At 59.9% G+C, this 16,896-nt stretch overlaps 3 protein-coding genes across 5 annotated transcripts in view; 2 read left to right on the top strand and 1 right to left on the bottom strand.

Annotated features, from left to right (window-relative positions):
- Positions 1–3,090: 3,090 nt before the first annotated feature.
- KLF1 (Kruppel like factor 1) lies at positions 3,091–6,619 on the top strand. Its single transcript, XM_032395892.1, has 3 exons — positions 3,091–3,177; positions 3,968–4,814; positions 6,026–6,619. The coding sequence occupies exons 1-3, from the start codon at positions 3,091–3,093 to the stop codon at positions 6,199–6,201; spliced, it is 1,110 nt and encodes a 369-aa protein (XP_032251783.1). The 3' UTR covers positions 6,202–6,619.
- Positions 6,620–7,313: 694 nt separating this feature from the next.
- DNASE2 (deoxyribonuclease 2, lysosomal) lies at positions 7,314–9,826 on the top strand. Its single transcript, XM_032396006.1, has 6 exons — positions 7,314–7,647; positions 7,767–7,944; positions 8,034–8,112; positions 8,426–8,590; positions 8,680–8,877; positions 9,282–9,826. Exons 1-6 carry the CDS (start codon positions 7,553–7,555, stop codon positions 9,638–9,640), a joined length of 1,074 nt encoding a protein of 357 aa, XP_032251897.1. The 5' UTR covers positions 7,314–7,552; the 3' UTR covers positions 9,641–9,826.
- Positions 9,827–10,256: 430 nt separating this feature from the next.
- Positions 10,257–16,896, bottom strand: part of MAST1 (microtubule associated serine/threonine kinase 1) — a 29,800-nt gene continuing 23,160 nt past the window's right edge. For all 3 annotated transcript variants that reach the window (XM_032396024.1, XM_032396023.1, XM_032396021.1), the window contains 12 exons: positions 16,710–16,875; positions 16,507–16,608; positions 16,232–16,354; positions 15,741–15,850; positions 14,825–15,003; positions 14,500–14,747; positions 13,956–14,162; positions 13,513–13,742; positions 13,079–13,201; positions 12,825–12,961; positions 11,734–11,921; positions 10,257–11,630 (listed from right to left, as the gene is read on the bottom strand). In XM_032396024.1, the coding sequence (XP_032251915.1) occupies positions 10,378–11,630; positions 11,734–11,921; positions 12,825–12,961; positions 13,079–13,201; positions 13,513–13,742; positions 13,956–14,162; positions 14,500–14,747; positions 14,825–15,003; positions 15,741–15,850; positions 16,232–16,354; positions 16,507–16,608; positions 16,710–16,875 (3,066 nt within the window). In that variant the 3' untranslated portion in view covers positions 10,257–10,377. The remainder of the gene's footprint in view (positions 11,631–11,733; positions 11,922–12,824; positions 12,962–13,078; positions 13,202–13,512; positions 13,743–13,955; positions 14,163–14,499; positions 14,748–14,824; positions 15,004–15,740; positions 15,851–16,231; positions 16,355–16,506; positions 16,609–16,709; positions 16,876–16,896) is intronic.

The raw sequence follows: 16,896 nt of genomic DNA, 5'->3' as shown, positions 1-16,896 counted from the left end.
ATCTTCCCACATCAACATTCTAGCTAATTGTGTGTATATCATGTTCTACCTCACATACCATCTCTGAATGAGTGTGCTGGGAGTAACAGTGGGATTGTGTTCTGAATGTGACCACTGGCCTGCCTGTCCCCAAGTGCCTGGAGCCTGGGTGTCCCTAGACCCTCCCACTTTCTGGGTCCTTCTTGCCCTTAACATCCATATAAAACAGTTTGAGCCTTCCTCCTCACACAGCAGGGATTCCATCACCACCCTGAGATGTCCCTGATTCTGCATGGCTCTCATTCTTCCGGTCACCTCCCTTCTCCTGCAGCCAGTGGCCTCTCTCCCCCACCCCTTCCTTTCCCAAAGCTCCCTACCCTGAAGCTGGTGTGGGTGTCAGAGGGTGATGTCATTATCCACACCAGGAAACCCAAACTGAGTTTCAGGCCTTGTCACACTGGGAAGTCCATCATCCCTCCTGGCCACAGGCTCCTAGGGGACAAATGCGTCCAGCCAAATCCCCCCCCCCTTCTTGCCTCCCGTTTTAGAGCCACACAGGCCTGTTTAGTGCCTCATCCCAAACCAAGGAGATCTCTCCCCAAGAGAGACTCTGATTTCTTCTCTAGGAACCCACTAATTCCAGCCATTTTATTTTATTGAGGCAAAATTCACATAACATAAATGAAGCATTTTTTTAAAAGATTTTATTTATTTATTTGACAGAGAGAGACAGCAAGAAAGGGAACACAAGCAGGGGGAGTGGGGGAGGGAGAAGCAGGCCTCCCGCTGAGCAGGGAGCCCGATGTGGGGCTTGAGCCCAGGACCCTGGAATCATGACCCAAGCCAAAGGCAGACGCTTAACAACTGAGCCACCCAGGTGCCTCCATAAATGAACCATTTTAAAGTGAAAAATTCACTGGCATGTAGCACATTCACAATGTTGTGCAACCATCACCTCTATCTAATTCCAGAACATTTCCATCACCCCAAAAGGAGACCTTGTACCCATTAGCAGTCACTCCCCATTCCTCCTTCCCCTGCCCCTGGCAGCCACTAATCTTTATGTCTGGTTTTTTTTTTTTAAGATTTTATCTATTTATTTATCAGAGAGAGCACAAGCCAGGGGAGTGAGGCAGAGGGAGAAGCAGGCTCCCCGCTCAGCGAGGAGCCCGATGCGGGGCTCCATCCCAGGACCCACAGATCATGACCCGAGCCAAAGGCAGACGCTTAACCAACTGAGCCACCCAGGCGTCCCTGACTACCTGTTTTCAATTCTTTGGGATATATACCTAGGAGTGGAATTGCTGGGTCATATGGTAACTCTTGTCCAACTTTTGGATTGCTTAACTTTTGGAAGAATCATCAGACTTTTCCACAGTAGCTGCATTTTCCATTCCCACCAGCAGTTTACGGGGTTCCAATTTCTCTCTACATGGCCATCTTAGTGGGTGCATTGAGCTGGCTTTTATATTACTTGCTTCCCCCCTCCCTTTGTGGCACGTGATAATATTTTGCCTTTTTGTGCGATGCGTTTGTGATGCACCAGCTCTGATTGTGGGTCTGTGGTAATGTGTCTACATCTGGGCAGGGTTGTGCGCTTTTCACTATCAGAGTGTGAGATTCCACGTTGGCAGGGTTGTCTTTGACTGGCCGCGCCCCCTATGGTTGGGGGGTAGCTGTGCAATTGTGTGAGCACTTACAAACTGTGACAGTGACCGGGGGCCTGAATATGTAAGGTGGTAGGTTTTCTACGGTGCCATGAATGGTTGTGTGTGATGTATAGGTGTGTGCATTACTACAGCATCGTGGGTTTGTGAGTGGTTGTGTGTTCCCATGTGTTTCTGGAACAGTGTGTGATTGTGGCGGTACCTGTCTGTGTGATTATGAATTCTGTGTCTGAGAGATCGTGTGACTACATCACTGTGTAACCAGTGCAGTGTATAGCTGTGTTTTTGTGCCTGGGAATTGGGTGTCTGTGCAGGGCCTACATGATAGCCAGACGCACAGTTCCGTGTGCAGGGACTATATGGTCTGTGTGACTGAGGGGCCAGGAATCTGTGTCGCTATGTAACTGCCGACTGTGCGTGGATATGACCGTGAACTAGGTGTCTATGACGTGTCCGTAGCGTCCACCCGGGTTCCCAGGGCACAACAGTGCAGGCGCCCGGTGTAGAAGCTTGGATCCCACCCCCCCATGTGGGGCAGCAATCAGAGAGCAGCCAGGCCTAGAGCAGGGGCTGCTGAGGGTCTCCTGCACATTCTCAGGTACTTCCTGTGGCCTGATCCGACCGTCCCATTTCACCCTGCAGAGGGGGTCACTTCCCCCGCCCCAGCCCCATCACACCGGAGCAACTGTGGTCACAGCAGCATCCCCCCCACACACAGCCCAACTCCACGCAGCACCCCCCAGAGGGTCCATGGTCGACAGCAGGCGGCCGATTGGGAGGGGCTCCTCCTGGCACTGGGCTCAGGCCCTGGGAACTCACAATCCAGGCAATTTCAAACCAACCCAACATGAAGCCCCAGCCCCCAACCCTCCCACTCATCAGGAACAGAGCTTCGGCTGTTCTGGGCCCCCACCTGATAGCAGGCTCCAACATCTGGGGTGTCTGATAATGCTTGGCTTGGCAGGGACTTCATGCCAAGTCCCGCCATCAGCACGGTCGCTGCTGTTTATTGGGGAGGGGGAGAGCTACAGGGGCCCGGTCACAGGAAAGGGTGTCTCAAAGCCCCTTCTCGGGATCCCCATTCTGTCTGTTACCCCTTCTACAGGAAGATAACTAAGAGTAGGGCACCAAGTCTATCCTTTTGTGGGGACTCAGTGCCTCGCTTTACCCAACACCTGAACCCTCAACCTCTGAGCCCCCAGCCCCTGAACCTCTGACTTGGCTTTATATATGGGGTCAGTCCTTAAGGCCCAGCCCTTAAACAGGCTGAGATGAGGTCTCTTCCCCAGAAACAGTGACCCCCGCCTTGCCTGCCTCTTATCAGGGGCTGCAGCCAATCAGCTGAGGGCAGAGAGGAGCCCTCCAAGGGGCCATTGGTGTCTCAGAGCCCACGAGGCCACGGAGGGAGAGGAGGCCTGAGGCCCAGGGTGGGCACCAGCCGGCCATGGCTGCAGCTGAGACCGCCTTGCCCTCCATCAGCACGCTGACCACCCTGGGCCCCTTCCTGGACACACAGGAGGACTTTCTCAAGGTGGGGCCAGGTGGGGTGTAGGTGGGCTGGCTGGGGTCCTGGGCTGTGGTGAGAGCTTGGGGGGGGGGTGTCTAGTCTGCATCTTGCTCTGCATCTTACCCAAGGCTGGGGGTCCTCAGTCCAGGCTAGGAGTCTGAACTTGGTCTAAGGACCTATTCTTGTCATATAAGACTGAGGCTTGGAGGGGCACCTGGCTGGCTCAGTAGGTAGAACATGCAACTCTTGATCTCAGGGTCGTGAGTTCAAGCCCCATGTTGGGCATAGAGCTTACTTTGGGGGGAAAAAAAAAAAAAAGGAAAGGAAAGGAAAGAAAGAAAAGAAAAAAGAACCTGAGGTTTGAAGCTGAACACTGCAGCAGTCCACAGTAAGACAACCCTAGATATCAGGGGAAACAGCAAATGCAGGAATTTAATCTTGGGAATTAATTTTTGGGGGGACAGGGAAGGAGAGGGAGAGCCTGGGGGAAACTGAGGCAAGGCTGCCCCCCACCCAGCCTTCCATGCCTAGCTCTGCCCCCCCTTCCCCCATGCCTGAGTGTGGCTCCAGATAATGTCAGTCTTATCTTGGGTCTCCAGCCAGACCCATCGACCTCTGTCCCCGGACTTGGGGGGGGCTGGAGGGAGTGTGCAGTGTAAGGGAGGGGGACAGACTGACATGACAGACAAGCAACCAAGACCCCTTTCCAGAGCCTCTGGCCAGCCTGCCCCCATCAGGGCATCCAGCCCCTTCCATCTCTGGGCAGGGTACCCTGGTGTCCACGGAAGCCTCACGCTACCGGGTCCCTCCCCAGTGGTGGCGCTCTGAGGAGGTGCAGGACTTGGGTCCGGGTCCCCCTGATCCCACCGGGCTGCCCCTCCACGTGAGGCCGGAGTTGCAGGACGCGCCCAGGGAGGACGAAGACGGCGAGAGGGACTCGGCCACTGCCTGGGATCTGGATCTCCTTCTCACCAATTTCTCGTGCCCAGAGCCGGGCGGCGCGCCCCAAACCTGCGCTTTGGCGCCAGGCGAGTGCTCCGGGGTGCAATTCCCGCCGCCGCCGCTGCTGCCGCCGCCGCCACCCGAGACTCCCAGCCCGTATGTGGGCGGCCCGGGGCTGGTGGCTGGGCTCTTGGGTCCCGAGGAGCACCCGGGCTGGGCACGCCCGGCCCCAAGAGCCCCGGCCCCGGACGCCTTCGCGGGCTCAGCCCTGGGCCCAGCCCCCGAGCCCAAGGCACTGCCGCTGCAGCCGGTGTACCCCGGGCCAGGTGCGGGCTCCTCCGGCAGCTACTTCTCGAGGACCGGGCTTTCAGTGCCCACGGCGCCAGGCGCCCCCTACGGGCTGCTGTCCGGGTACCCAGCGCTGTACCCGGTGCCGCAGTACCAAGGGCACTTCCAGCTCTTCCGCGGGCTCCCGGCGCCTGCGCCCGGCCCCACATCACCCCCCTCTTTCTTGAGTTGTCTGGGACCCGGGACGGCGGCTGCCGGACTCCGAGGGACCGCAGGAGACCCAGGAGGGATCGCGGACGCGGCGCCATCCAAACGCAGCCGGCGATCGTGGGCGCGCAAGAGGCAGGCGGCGCACACATGCACGCACCCGGGCTGTGGGAAGAGCTACACCAAGAGCTCGCACCTAAAGGCTCATCTGCGCACGCACACAGGTGAGGGAGCGGGGCGCGGGGCTGGAGGATGGGCCTCAGGACCAGAGAATGGCTGGGGAGCTGGAAAACCCGAGCAAGTGGCGGAGCTAAAGCAGAATTTCGGAGCCACGGGCAGGGCAGAGGGAGCTGGGAGCCGGCCTGGGACCCCAGGAGCCGGGTGGGGGCACGGAGACAACCTGGGGAACCTGAGGAGCGTCTCAGGGAAGAGACGGGTAAGACCTGGGCAGGGGAAGGGCTAAAGAGCAGAAAGCCTGGCAAGTGACAAAGGGGGCGGGCTAGAGGAGGGACTGCGGAGAGGGGACAAGCTTGGAATGCCAGGGGCGGGGTCAAAGAGAGAGGGTTCAGGTGCGGGGCCAACGGAGAGCGGAGTTAGCCGCCAGGAGTATAAAGCGTGGGTTGCTTGCCGGGGAGGCGGAGCCAGACTGTAGGGGGCGTGGCCGCACTCAGGAGGAGAGGCAGGGCCAGAGTCAGTTTCCGGAGCCCAGAAGCCGAGGCAGGTCCAGGAGGATAGAGGGAATAGAAAGGAGGATGGGCATAGGGGAAGAAAGCTGGGTCCCAGGGATCCTAAGACGGGGCGGGGCTGTGGAATAGAGGCTGGGGGGAGGAGGAAGGGTGAAGCCTGAATTTAGGAGTCCCCACAGGGCCATGTGTACCTTCCTGTGCAGAGACGCAGGGGGAGAGGCCAGGAGTAGCCTGGGGAGAGAACAATCACCGGGGACTGGGCCTGGATTTCGAGGCCCAAGGGTCAAGGCCGGGGGGTGGGGGGGGGGGCGGGCAGAATTAGGCAGCAGCTGGAGGGTCCCCAGGGAGGGGCTGGAACACAGGGAGCCAAGCCAAAGGACGAAGGTGGGGATGGCTTTAGGACTCCGGGGCAGGGTAATAGGGAACAGTAAATGAAGCCAGTGGGGTAGGGGACACGACTTGGGTCCAGGAAATGAGAATGGGTTTGGCGCCAAATGCAGGTACAGAGGGGTTGAGGTCGCAGAGGCAGGACGTGGGTGCAGAATCAGGGCCTTCCCCTGAGAGTTGAGCGCCTCCCTACATTTTGCGTGCTGGGGCGCCTCCGTACTTGCCTCACCCCAGTACGGACCAAGGCTGAGCAAAGGAGTGCGACCAGATAGGTGCAGATAGATGCAGAGGCAGACCGGGGAGGGGTGGGGCGGATAGTGGCGCTCAAGGCTTCCTCATCCCCCACCCATCCCATCCCCCAGGGGAGAAGCCCTACGCCTGCACGTGGGACGGCTGTGGCTGGAGGTTCGCGCGCTCGGACGAACTGACCCGCCACTACCGGAAGCACACTGGACAGCGCCCCTTCCGCTGCCAGCTCTGCCCGCGCGCTTTTTCACGCTCCGATCACCTGGCCCTGCACATGAAGCGTCATCTTTGAGCCCTGCCCCAACACTTGGACCCTTCCTGGGGATTGGGGATGGAACAAGAGCAGATCCACACAGGGTGGTTTTTCCCTCGGACGGGCCCTCTCCTGGATTCGCGGCCCCACAGATCCACCCAAAGATCAAGGACTGGCCCATAGACAGACTGGGGGAGCCTCCAACCCAAGCTCCCACACGTCCTCAGCAACAGAGCTACACAGATACAGCAAGACAGAGACCTCCAAATAAATGGACTCAGTTGGACACTCAGACATTTCGGACAGAGAGACAGACCCTCAGAGAGCTGGACCCTCAGACCAGCTTACAAGAGGCCCTGGGCAGTGGGAGTGGTTGTGGGGTGAGGCTTCCCAAAGACCCTGGGCCTAGAAGGGGGCTTCACACCTTGACTAATGAAGCTCTGCATAGTGGCTGGATCTGCTGTGAATGGTTATGGGTCCTGTACCAATGCCCCTCCCAGATAAAGGTTCAGCGTTGGCCTGACTTTGTGGGTTTTGGCTGCTGGAAGATGGGAGGAAGCTTACTCTCAGGGGTGAGTTTGGGGGCCATACACACCTTCACACCCTCATGTAAACTTCAGCGACCCCTCTTGGCACTGGAGGCTTTGCCGCCCCTCCCGGTCACACCCCCAGATTAGCCTAAATCGTCCTTGTCTCCTGCCTTGAACCCCAGGTACATTCACTGGGACCGTCTCCCTCGGTCCCCAGCCCTCAGCCTGGCCCCATCACCCTCCACCGTGACCCGATCCAAAATATTCCCTTGAATAGCTACCTCAGGGGGCCCCAGGAAAACATGTGGAATAAAAAGGGGGAGGATCAGGAGCACAAGCGCCCCTTAAAAGAGCAAAGTTCACAAGAGTTAGACCTCAGGTTGGAAGACAGGAAAGGAAAAAATCCAAATCTGCGTTTGACCCAGGAGCCGGAGCAGCGGGGTGCTAACGGAAGAGAGCGGTTTGAGACTAGCCACAGTAGAAAGAGACGGAGGCGGGGCCTAGCGGAGGGATGTGAGCTATGATTGGCCAGGAAAGGAGTCGGAGGCGGGAGAAGGGTCATAGGAGGCGTGGCCTGAGCCGGACGGGTGGGTGGAGTATATCAAGAGTTGAGTCCGCCGGAAGCGCGTGGAGGTGCCCGAGGGGAGTGACGGTCAGAAGGGAAGCCCCGCCCCCAGAGGGCCCCGAACTGACTTTCCAAATTTAAGCTTCTCTGTCTCGCGGGCAGTTTCCATCCTCGTGAGGTTCCGGCTGGGGTTCCCACGCCTGTCTGGGGAAGTGAAAGTCGACTAGGGACCGGCCCGGCCCAGCTCGTGACCTGGCGACCCGGGCCCCAACACAGATTCCTGGACCCAAGCGCCATGGCCACGCTGAGCCCGATGCTCCTGGCCGCGCTGCTGTGGGTCCCAGTAAGGACCCTGACCTGCTACGGGGACTCGGGGCAACCTGTGGACTGGTGAGTGCGCAGGTGCCGACCATCCCCCGGGGTTGGCCTGGGGGGTGCACCGCAACTGGGTGAAGCCTGGGGTTCCCTCTCTTCCCCTCCCTCCATTTCTCCCATTCCTCAACTTCAAGGTTTGTCGTCTACAAGCTGCCAGCCCAGAGCGGGCCCGGGAAAGCGGCGCAGAGCGGACTGCGATACAAGTACATGGATAAGGACTCAGGGGGCTGGCGCGACGGCGCGGGGTCCATCAACAGCTCGGCGGGGGCCGTGGGCCGCAGCCTGCTGCCGCTGTACCAGAACGCCAGCCAGGTGAAGGGGCGCCTGGGCTGAACCTGGGATGAGACTCTAGGGCCCAGCCTGGAGGGAAATTTAAAGTTGCCCCATCCATCTCCCCCCAGCTCGCCTTCCTGCTATACAATGACCAGCCACCTAAACCCACTGGGGCTCAGGACTGGTCCAGCCGGGGGCACACAAAGGGTGAGTCCCAGATTGGGGCTGGGGAAGGGCTCTGGTTTTCTATGCATTTTCCCCAGCTAACCCCTGCCCTGCCCAGGGATGGGGTGGGGGGGGGGGTGCTCTGTCAGACTCTGGACATCTGCTTCCTCATTATACTAATATTGTTTTTCTTCTTGAGTATGAGAATTGACAGCTGCAGAAACTGAGCTCAGCAGTGGTGTCAACACTGTCCACACCTTCTCCAGGCCCCTGGCAAATGGAGGGTGTTCCTGGTGGCATACGTGCTTGTTGGGATGCCTTGAGCAGTCCTTCTGATCCCTGTCTTCTGGTTCAGGTGTGCTGCTCCTGGACCAAGAAGGGGGCTTCTGGCTGGTCCACAGTGTTCCACGGTTCCCTCCACCCGCCTCCTCCACTGCATACAGCTGGCCTTTTAATGCCCAAACCTATGGGCAGACCCTGCTCTGTGTGTCTTTTCCCCTCACTCAGTTCTGGAAGATTGGTGAGTGTGGACAGGGAGGCAAAGTGAATCCCTGATTCCCAGGCCAGAATGTGGAACAGTCCTTCATTTTCTCCACCCTTGCCCTCCAGGCAGACAGCTGACCTACACCTACCCCCTAGTGTATGACCACAAGCTAGACGTGGCCTTCGCTCAGAAAATCCCCTACCTGGAGGATGCGGTCAAGGGCCACCATGTTCTCCATGGCCCTTGGAACAGCAGTGTAACACTCACATCCAAGGCAGGGGACACATTCCAGAGCTTTGCCAAATTTGGAAAATTTGGAGATGGTGAGTCCTGAGACGGAGGGTTGCAAAGCTCTTTTTCTGCAGGGGGGTGCCTGGCGTGTCCATGGCTAAGGGCAGGTCAGGAATAAGGACTAGGACTTTTTGAGAGCCACAAGCAAATGAGAGGTAGATAACAGACTTGAGTTCACATATTGGTTTCTGGCTATGTGATGTGTGATTCAACCAGAGCCTCAGTTTAACCCATCTGAGAAATGGGGACACCGATATCTACTTTAAAGGATTGCTATGAATGAAATGATGCATGTAAAGCATTTGGTAAAGGCTATTAGTTTTTGTCATTCCCTGTGTTTCCAGGAATTGACAACTGAGGAAACTGAGCTCAGAAAGGGGAAGGGGCCCTAGCAGCGACCCTGACCCTGCCCATGCCCTTTTTCCATCCTCCACAGACCTGTACTCTGGCTGGTTGGCAGAAGCCCTTGGCAGTAGCCTGCAGGTCCAATTCTGGCAAAACTCTCATGGCATCCTACCCTCTAACTGCTCCAGGGTCCAGCATGTGCTGGACGTGACCCAGATAGCTTTCCCTGGGCCAGTTGGACCAGCCTTCAGTGCCACAGAAGACCACTCCAAGTGGTGTGTAGCCCCAGAAGGGCCCTGGGCCTGTGTGGGTGACATGAATCGGAACCTCAGAGAGGAGCAGCGGGGTGGGGGCACATTATGTGCCCAGCTACCAGCCCTCTGGAAGGCCTTCCAGCCTCTGGTGAAGGCCTGGAAGCCCTGTGGGGAGAACAGAACCTTCTCTCCATGAAGCCCAGCAGAGCATGTAAGAGCTAAGGCTCAGAAGCCAGTTGGGACTTCAGCTTGAACCCCAGTTTAATGCCTAATTGTGTGACCTTAATGATGTGCCTTAACTTGTGACTCAGTCTACTCATCTGCAAAATGAGAATCACAATACCTGATTCAGGACTGTTGAGAAATCAAAGGAAATTGGTGGATGGATGGGGCTGTTAACCTTTTTTCTTCAAGTGGACACTGGGACTCCAGACATTACAGCCCTTCTTCTCTCCCTGACGGTCTGGGGACAGCTGGTATATAAATGAGACCCAGGGGCGCCTGGGTGGCTCAGTCGGTTAAGCGACTGCCTTCGGCTCAGGTCATGATCCTGGGGTCCTGGGATTGAGCCCCGCATCAGGCTCCCTGCTCAGCGGGAAGCCTGCTTCTCCCTCTCCCACTCCCCCTACTTGTGTTCCCCCTCACGCTCTCTCTCTGTGTCAATTAAATAAATAAAATCTTTAAAAATAAATAAATAAAAAATGAGACCCAAAGTGGGACCACAAGGAAGGGTCCACCCAAGACTCACCTCCCTTCTCGATGGTAATCAGACCTCAAGACGCACACAGGCAAGGGGGCAGAAACACGATGTCTTGCCCCGCCAGGGGAGGTGGGGTGAGCCCCAGAAAGCTCACACAGCACAGACACGCTTTATTTATATGTGTACATATGTATACAGGCGGCTGTACAGAGCAGGGCCAGCGGCCCCCTCGGCTACGGGCCTGGGGGCGTGGGGCAGGGTGCACCTTTTTTGGTCAGGCCTGCTGGGGGTACAGCTTCAGCAGGGCCCCGGGAGGTCAGCCCCACCTCAGGCTTGGTGGCTGGGACCAAGAGGGAAGTGGGTAGGGCTGGGGGCCCTGCACTGCTGGGCGCATTCTTTGTGGGGGCTGGGGAGGGGGTTTGGGGTTCTGGAGAGAGTTTGGGGGAGGTGGGCTTGGAGCGAGGCCCGCTCAGCGTGGTCCGCTCCTCCACCACCTCTAGCACCCAGCACTCCCGACCCCGGGGGGCCTCAGCTGCGGGAGGCGCCAGGGACGTGGATTCCTGCAACCCTTTGGAGTCTGCACCAGGAAGCTGGGGCGCCCCGGCCTTGGCCCCGGGACGCACAGGCTCTACGACAATTGGCACCAGGGGTGTGCCTGCCTCACCCGAGCTGCTGCGCCTGCCGGTCTCGTGCTCCTGCACTGGGCTCAGCGCGGCCTTCGCCACAGCCCTGGCCACCCCACCTGCTCCATCCTCTGTCTGCACGCTCTGGTGCCGTGTGCCGCTGGTGTCCAGGGTCCGGCCCCCGGGGGTCGTCACACGGGGTGGGGTGCAGGCCTCGGCACCACCCGGAGACTCCTTCTCCTTACTGGACGCCGGCGGCCTGGGGGCGCCCTCGGGCAGCAGCGGGTCCGCGCCCAAGCTCAGGGGCGACTCTTGGCGGCCCAGGCGACGGACGGCGACCTGCCTAGGTGTGCCGGGACCCTCGATGGGGGGCGTCTCGCCGTCAGACTCGGCGAGGCTATGCAGCGCCAGCTCGCCGTGGAAGTCCTTGCGGAAATCCGGGTGGCCCACCTCGAGGCTGTGTTTGCGCAGCGCGCCCTTCTTGTCGGCGCCCAGCGAGGCTCCCAGCTTCTCCGCCGACTGCACGCGTTTGAGGAGCGGCGAGCGCGGGGGCTCGGCACTCTTGGGGCGCGGGCGCACCACCGGCGGGGACGAGTGCAGCTTCGCAGGGAAGCTCTGCGTCGTGTGCGAGCTGCCCACCGTGTGGCCCGGCAGCGGCGGCGGCGACGCCTGTGTCGGGGACGGCGTGTGTGCCAGCGGCGACAGCGGGATGTTGCCGGCCGACTTGCAGCGCGCGGAGCGGTACTGGCGGTGCAATTTCGGCGACAGGCCGTGCAGCGTGCTGGGCCGGATGTGGTGCGACGCCGACGACGCTGGCGAGTTGGGCGTGCTCGAGGCCGGCGAGCTGCTCTGGGAGGAGGCGCCTGCGGGCGGGCGAGAGGGGCTGTTGCGCGCCGGGGGCACAGCCAGGGCACAGCCCCGCCACCCTGCGCCGCTCGGCCCGCCGCGCGCAGGCGCAGAGCGTACCTAGGTAGGCGGAGTCGGGCGTGGAGCGGTAGCTGTGCGTAGGCGAGCGTGCGGGCAGCCCGTGCGTGGGCGAGCCCGGGAGGCTGTCGCTGGACGACAGCGACCGGTTCAGCGACGACAGCGAGCGGCTAGTGTGCAGCAGGTTTGACTGCTTTGTGATCTTGCGGAAGAGGGAGCTGCGCTTCTTGCTGGGGGACAAAGAGGGGGCCACCTACCCTTCACCAAGTTCCAGAACGCCTGGCTTCTTCCACTTTAGGGCCGCACATCCGCCCCTGGGGACCGCTCACCCCTCCTGGCCCCTCCCTCTCCAGCTGCCACCTACCTATCAAAACCGAAAGAACTTTTCCTAACTCTGGTCCTATTTGGCTCCTCCCCATCTCAGGCCCCCATTCCTTTCTGGCCGCTCCCAGCCCAAGCGAGAACACCCATCCACACCGAACCAACTTTTCCCGGCCCCGCCCACCTCTCTAGTCCCTCCCTCTCCAGCTGCCACCCACCTAACAGGGCAGGAAGAAATTCACCTGACTCAGTTTTGTCTGGCTCCTCTCACTCAGATCCCCCACTCAACGACTTGTCCAGGCCAAAACGCCAAAACCCTCTGATCTAAATACAACAGTCTCCTGGCCCCACCCACCTCTCCTAGCTCCTCCTACCCCTAAGGGAAGAAATTATTTCAGTCGGCCCAGTCTTGCCTAGGGGGCTCATTTCACTTAGAAATCCCTTCTCCTAGCCGCCCCAGCCGCCTAAATATATCCAACAGGTCAGGACCGGCTCCCGGACAGCACCCTCTCTAATGGACAAGTGCTGGCCCTGCCCACCTCCCAAGACACCTCCCACAAGGTTTTTCTCCCAGCCTAGAAACCTGGCACAGCTTCCTTTCCTGGCTTCTCGCACTCTCCCAGACCTTCTCACTCTGTCCTCTTGGTTTTGTTCGATGGCCCGGCCAGCCACTTTTCCTGGGCACGTCCCTTCTCCGGTCCTCACCACCTCCCACCTTAGCCCCGCCCACTGCTCAAACAACAACACAAAACCACAAGTGTTCCCTCAGCCTGCTGTTTATAGGCCTGCCAACTGCACTTGACCCCACTCACCTCTCCTGACCCTCCTTGGCAGAGGGCCGCTTGTTCCTCCTAGCCATTTTGGCTTTGTAGCTGCTGCGCCGTGCGGGGCCAATGCGAATGGAGGTATTTTCGAAGGGCGTTGTAGTCACCGCTACCTTATTGCCACTCTAGGGGAAGAAAGGGGAGAAATGCCCTGCTGGAGGCTGCTCAGGCAGCTCCAGTTCCCCAGGATCTCTCAACCCTCCCTGGCCCTCCCCGCACGGGGCTCCCTCCCTTGCACTCACCTTAAGGATCAGCTCAACGACCTCAGGATGCACCATGCCATGCACAGGCTCCCCGTTCACGTGGGTGATGAGGTCACCAGCACAAAGCCCGGCCTCCTGGGCTGGGCCTCCCTCTTCCACGTGCTGGGGACAAGACACCCCACAGGGGTAGAGTCACAGGATTGGTAACAAAGAAAACTCCCCGAGCTTCTGTGCCAGACGCCTAACTCTGCATGCACAGCAATCCTCATAACACCTAATGAAACAGTAATCATCCTCCCCATTTTACAAATGAAGAAACTGAGGCTCAGAAAGGGAAGTGAGAGCACAGGTCACAGAGGACTCTTATCCAGGTCCTGGTTCTACAATTTGGCTGTCCCTCATTCCTGGAGGTCCTTCTTTCCCCTCCACCCACCCCCCACCTCCGGACATAGACTCCAAGCACGTGTGCTCACCCAGACAATGTGATGGACACTGTAGACATCCGAGTCACCCATGTAGACCCGAATGGCACGCAGTGTGAAGCCGTACTTCTTGCCAGAGCGTTGGATGGTGATAGGGGAGCGGAGTCCACTGACAGCCGGTGAGTAGTCCCGGCTGGGTGAGGAGTCCCGTGAGGATGGGTTAGAGGAGAGAGATCGTGGGGACATGGGACTGGCCAGGGGTGAGCTTCCATGGGGGTCCACTGCAGACAAAGAATCACAGTCAGAGATTGGGGCCAACAAGATACATCTCTCCCTGTAGCTGCTCCTCATTCCTCCCAAGTCAAAGTCCCAGGGTTCTCATTGGTCCATCCCAGAGCCAATCATTGTGGACAGGGAAAATACAGTGTTCTCATTGGCCTATCCTGCCACAAATGGGGACAGCCCCTCCCCTGCTACGTGGAGACCCGCGTCACCTGCAGGAATCATGACGGACAAAGCAGTGGCGGAAGCTGACTTGATGACTTTGCCCCCAGTTCGAGAAGGTCTCTTCTCTACTGCGGGGTCTCCTGACAGTTGTTGGTGCCGCGCCCGGCGCAGAACCAGGTCATTGGTGGCCCTCGGGCTGGATGAGTCCCCATCCTTCGAGGCTGGACAGAGGTCACCTGGGCGTGGGCGGTCAGCTGCAACAGAGCAAGTGGGTTAGGGGTCAGTCTAAGGCCACGGACTTCCTGCATGCTGTTCCCTCTGCCTGAAATGCTCTTCCCGCTTCTCTCTCTTACTTGTGAGTTTCACGAAAGCAGGTAACATATCCATCTAGCACAGCTCCTGATACAGAGGAGTGCTCAAATACATTTGTTGACTGAGCATGGAATATGGGGTGTTCCCCATGTTGATGAGAATCCCCAGGCTGCAGTGTGAAGAGTGGGTGAGCTCTTGCATAAACAGCACCACGCTCACTGAAATGTTCACTATATGGCCACTGCGGAATTGGGGGAGGCGGCAGGAGGGAGCACTCACTGGCCTCGGGGTCCCCAGCGCTGGGGGTGCCATCCCCTTGAGCTGCCTCTTTCGGGGCCCGCGCATCCAGCGAGCCCGGGGGGTCAGAGCTGGGCCGGGGAGGCCTGCGCAACCGGCCCTCATCCTCGTCCTCTTGGGGGGCGCTGAAGCGGCTGGGCTCCAGCAGCGCGGAGAAACGGCGGCGCGCGCCCAGCGGGGGACTGGCCTCCCCCTCCAGGAAGCTGGCCTCCGAAGCCGAGAAACGCTTGCTGCACGAAGGGGTAGTGGTCAGAAGAGACACGCCCCCTCGGGCCCCGCCCCCAAGCCCAGTTCTGTCCCTGCTCACATCTCCGGGGAGCCCCCTCTCCAGGTCTTCTCGCGCAGGGTCAGGCCTCCCAGGCCCTCCCGCTTGCCGGCCGCCTTCTCCTCTGGGCCCTTGGCGCTCGGCTCCCGCTTGCTGGGCCCCGCTGCCGCCACCGGGGTCTTGGGCTCGTGCTGCGACAGTTGCTCCATGCTGCTATACACCTGAACGGGCGGGCGGGTGGTGGTGGGAGGCAAGCCCGGCCCCGGTTCCCGCCTTCGCTCCCGAACCAATCCGCTTCCCGCTACTGGACCCGTCCACACTACGCTCCACCCCCCAAGTCCGGGCCCCCGCCCAATTCTGAGAGGTACCCCAACCACCTACAATTCTTCAACTCAGGCCCCACTCCACAAAGTTAGGCCCTGCCCTGCCCATGCCCTCAAGAATATGCTCTCCTTCGTGCCCCACCTCCCCAGGCTTCACCCAGTTATGTCTACTCTCGCCCCGGCTAGGCCCTGAACCCCCTTACACGCCGTTCCTCAATGCGAGATCTTGCCCAGCCTTGCCAAGCCTTGCCCCGGCCCCCCCCGCTGCTCTTTCTGTCCAGCCCCAGGTCCCGACCCCGCCCCGTCCAGAACTAGCCCCGCCCCACCGTGGGCCTGCTTTCCACATCTGTCCAGGTTCCCGTCAGATTCCACTCAGCGCCACAGGCCAGTCCCAAGACCCCCAGGCTGCCTCCCCCGCAGGACTTATCACCCCCAGATCTCTTACCCCTTCAGTAATTCCCCGGCTTGAGACCTCGGGCCTGGGACCCTGCTCTCCTGTCTCCTCAGCCCCGCCCCATTGCGGACCCACCACCCTTCGCCTCCTCAACCCGTCGTGCAGGGGAAGCAAAGACCCGCCTCCACCCAGGCCCCGCCCCCCCGGGTTTCACCCCACCCCTAGCCCAGCCTTGGCCCACCTTGCTGAAGCGCGGCGAGCAAGAGGAGAACTGGCGTATTTCCACAGGCTCCTCTTCGGTGGTGTCATCCTCGTCATAGGAGTTCACGTGATGATACCTGTCTGAGCGGGCTGAGGATTGGGGGGTGGGCCATAACCGCAGGCAAGGGTCCACGCCTCAGATAAAACCCCCACCGGAACCGGATCCTCGTTCCAGCCGGGCCCACAGGCTCGGCCACGCCCCTGCCAGGCTCCTGCCCTATTCTCGGGTCAGATTCAGGCCCCTCCCCCAGGCTGGGTCCTAGCCCCACTCTCGGCTCCAGAAAAGCCACGCCTCCAGGTCCCACCTAGGGCACTCCATGCCAGGCCACGCCTCCGAGCAACCACGCCCCCTCCACAACTTCAGCCCTCTCATCCGGCTGGGGCTGGGAGGTCTCCTGCTCGGCTCGCGTCCCAGCCTAGGCCTAACCGAGGGCCCGATCTCACCGGATCCCGCCCCCTGTCCCTGCTCACTGTCGAAGTAGCTGGTGTCATCCTCGGACTCCAGGTGGGGGATGAACTCGGCCTTCTGCCTCAGCAGTCCTGTCCAGTCCAGGTCTCGAAAGAAACTGTGCTGCTTCACTTCAAAGGCACCACCTGGGGATGGAGTGGTGGAGGGAGGAGGGGAGGTGGTTCCAGGGACCGCTGAAGGCCAACCCCGCAGATAGCCCCGGACCACTTGGACTTGGAGTCCTACTCTCTGGCAATGGCCCCCAGTCCTTAGTTTCTCTGAAAAGCAGACCCCTTACCTGCCCCTAGCCGGACCAGGGGGTTGGTCTGCAGGAGGCTGGATATCAGGAGCTGGGCGTCGGTGGGCAGGGCCTCATCCCCCTCCGGCCACAGGATGTCATCTGCAGAAAAGGCAGGGCTGGGGGGTCGCTTCTGGAGCCTACAAAACCTTGGGTGGGCCTGTGTCCCTGTGCCCCCCTGCCCCCCCCACAGAGGCACGCACCGCTGATGACCTGTCCAAACAGTTCTTCGGGTGTATCGCCAAAGAAGGGTACGCAGCCCACCAGGAACTCATAGAGAATGATGCCCATGGCCCACCAGTCCACCGGCTTGCCGTATCCCTGGCGCAGGATGACCTCGGGTGCGATGTACTCTGGGGTCCCACACACCTGGGGGCAGGCCGTCAGCCT

This window comes from Phoca vitulina, unplaced genomic scaffold (assembly GCF_004348235.1).
Source record: "Phoca vitulina isolate PV1807 unplaced genomic scaffold, GSC_HSeal_1.0 scaffold89, whole genome shotgun sequence".
Lineage (NCBI taxonomy): Eukaryota > Metazoa > Chordata > Mammalia > Carnivora > Phocidae > Phoca > Phoca vitulina.
The sequence above is the reverse complement of the archived record's forward strand: the minus strand, read 5'-3'. Positions and strand labels throughout refer to the sequence as shown.

What these genes read in the sequence shown, in the direction of transcription:
- KLF1 (XM_032395892.1), top strand. Translation starts at nt 3,091, where the DNA reads ATGGCTGCAGCTGAGACCGCCTTGCCCTCCATCAGCACGCTGACCACC. An exon ending in CACAGGAGGACTTTCTCAAG is followed by an intron (nt 3,178 to 3,967) that starts GTGGGGCCAGGT and finishes GTCCCTCCCCAG; the next exon opens with TGGTGGCGCTCTGAGGAGGT. An exon ending in TCATCTGCGCACGCACACAG is followed by an intron (nt 4,815 to 6,025) that starts GTGAGGGAGCGG and finishes CCCATCCCCCAG; the next exon opens with GGGAGAAGCCCTACGCCTGC.
- DNASE2 (XM_032396006.1), top strand. Translation starts at nt 7,553, where the DNA reads ATGGCCACGCTGAGCCCGATGCTCCTGGCCGCGCTGCTGTGGGTCCCA. An exon ending in TCGGGGCAACCTGTGGACTG is followed by an intron (nt 7,648 to 7,766) that starts GTGAGTGCGCAG and finishes CTCAACTTCAAG; the next exon opens with GTTTGTCGTCTACAAGCTGC. An exon ending in CAGCCGGGGGCACACAAAGG is followed by an intron (nt 8,113 to 8,425) that starts GTGAGTCCCAGA and finishes CTTCTGGTTCAG; the next exon opens with GTGTGCTGCTCCTGGACCAA.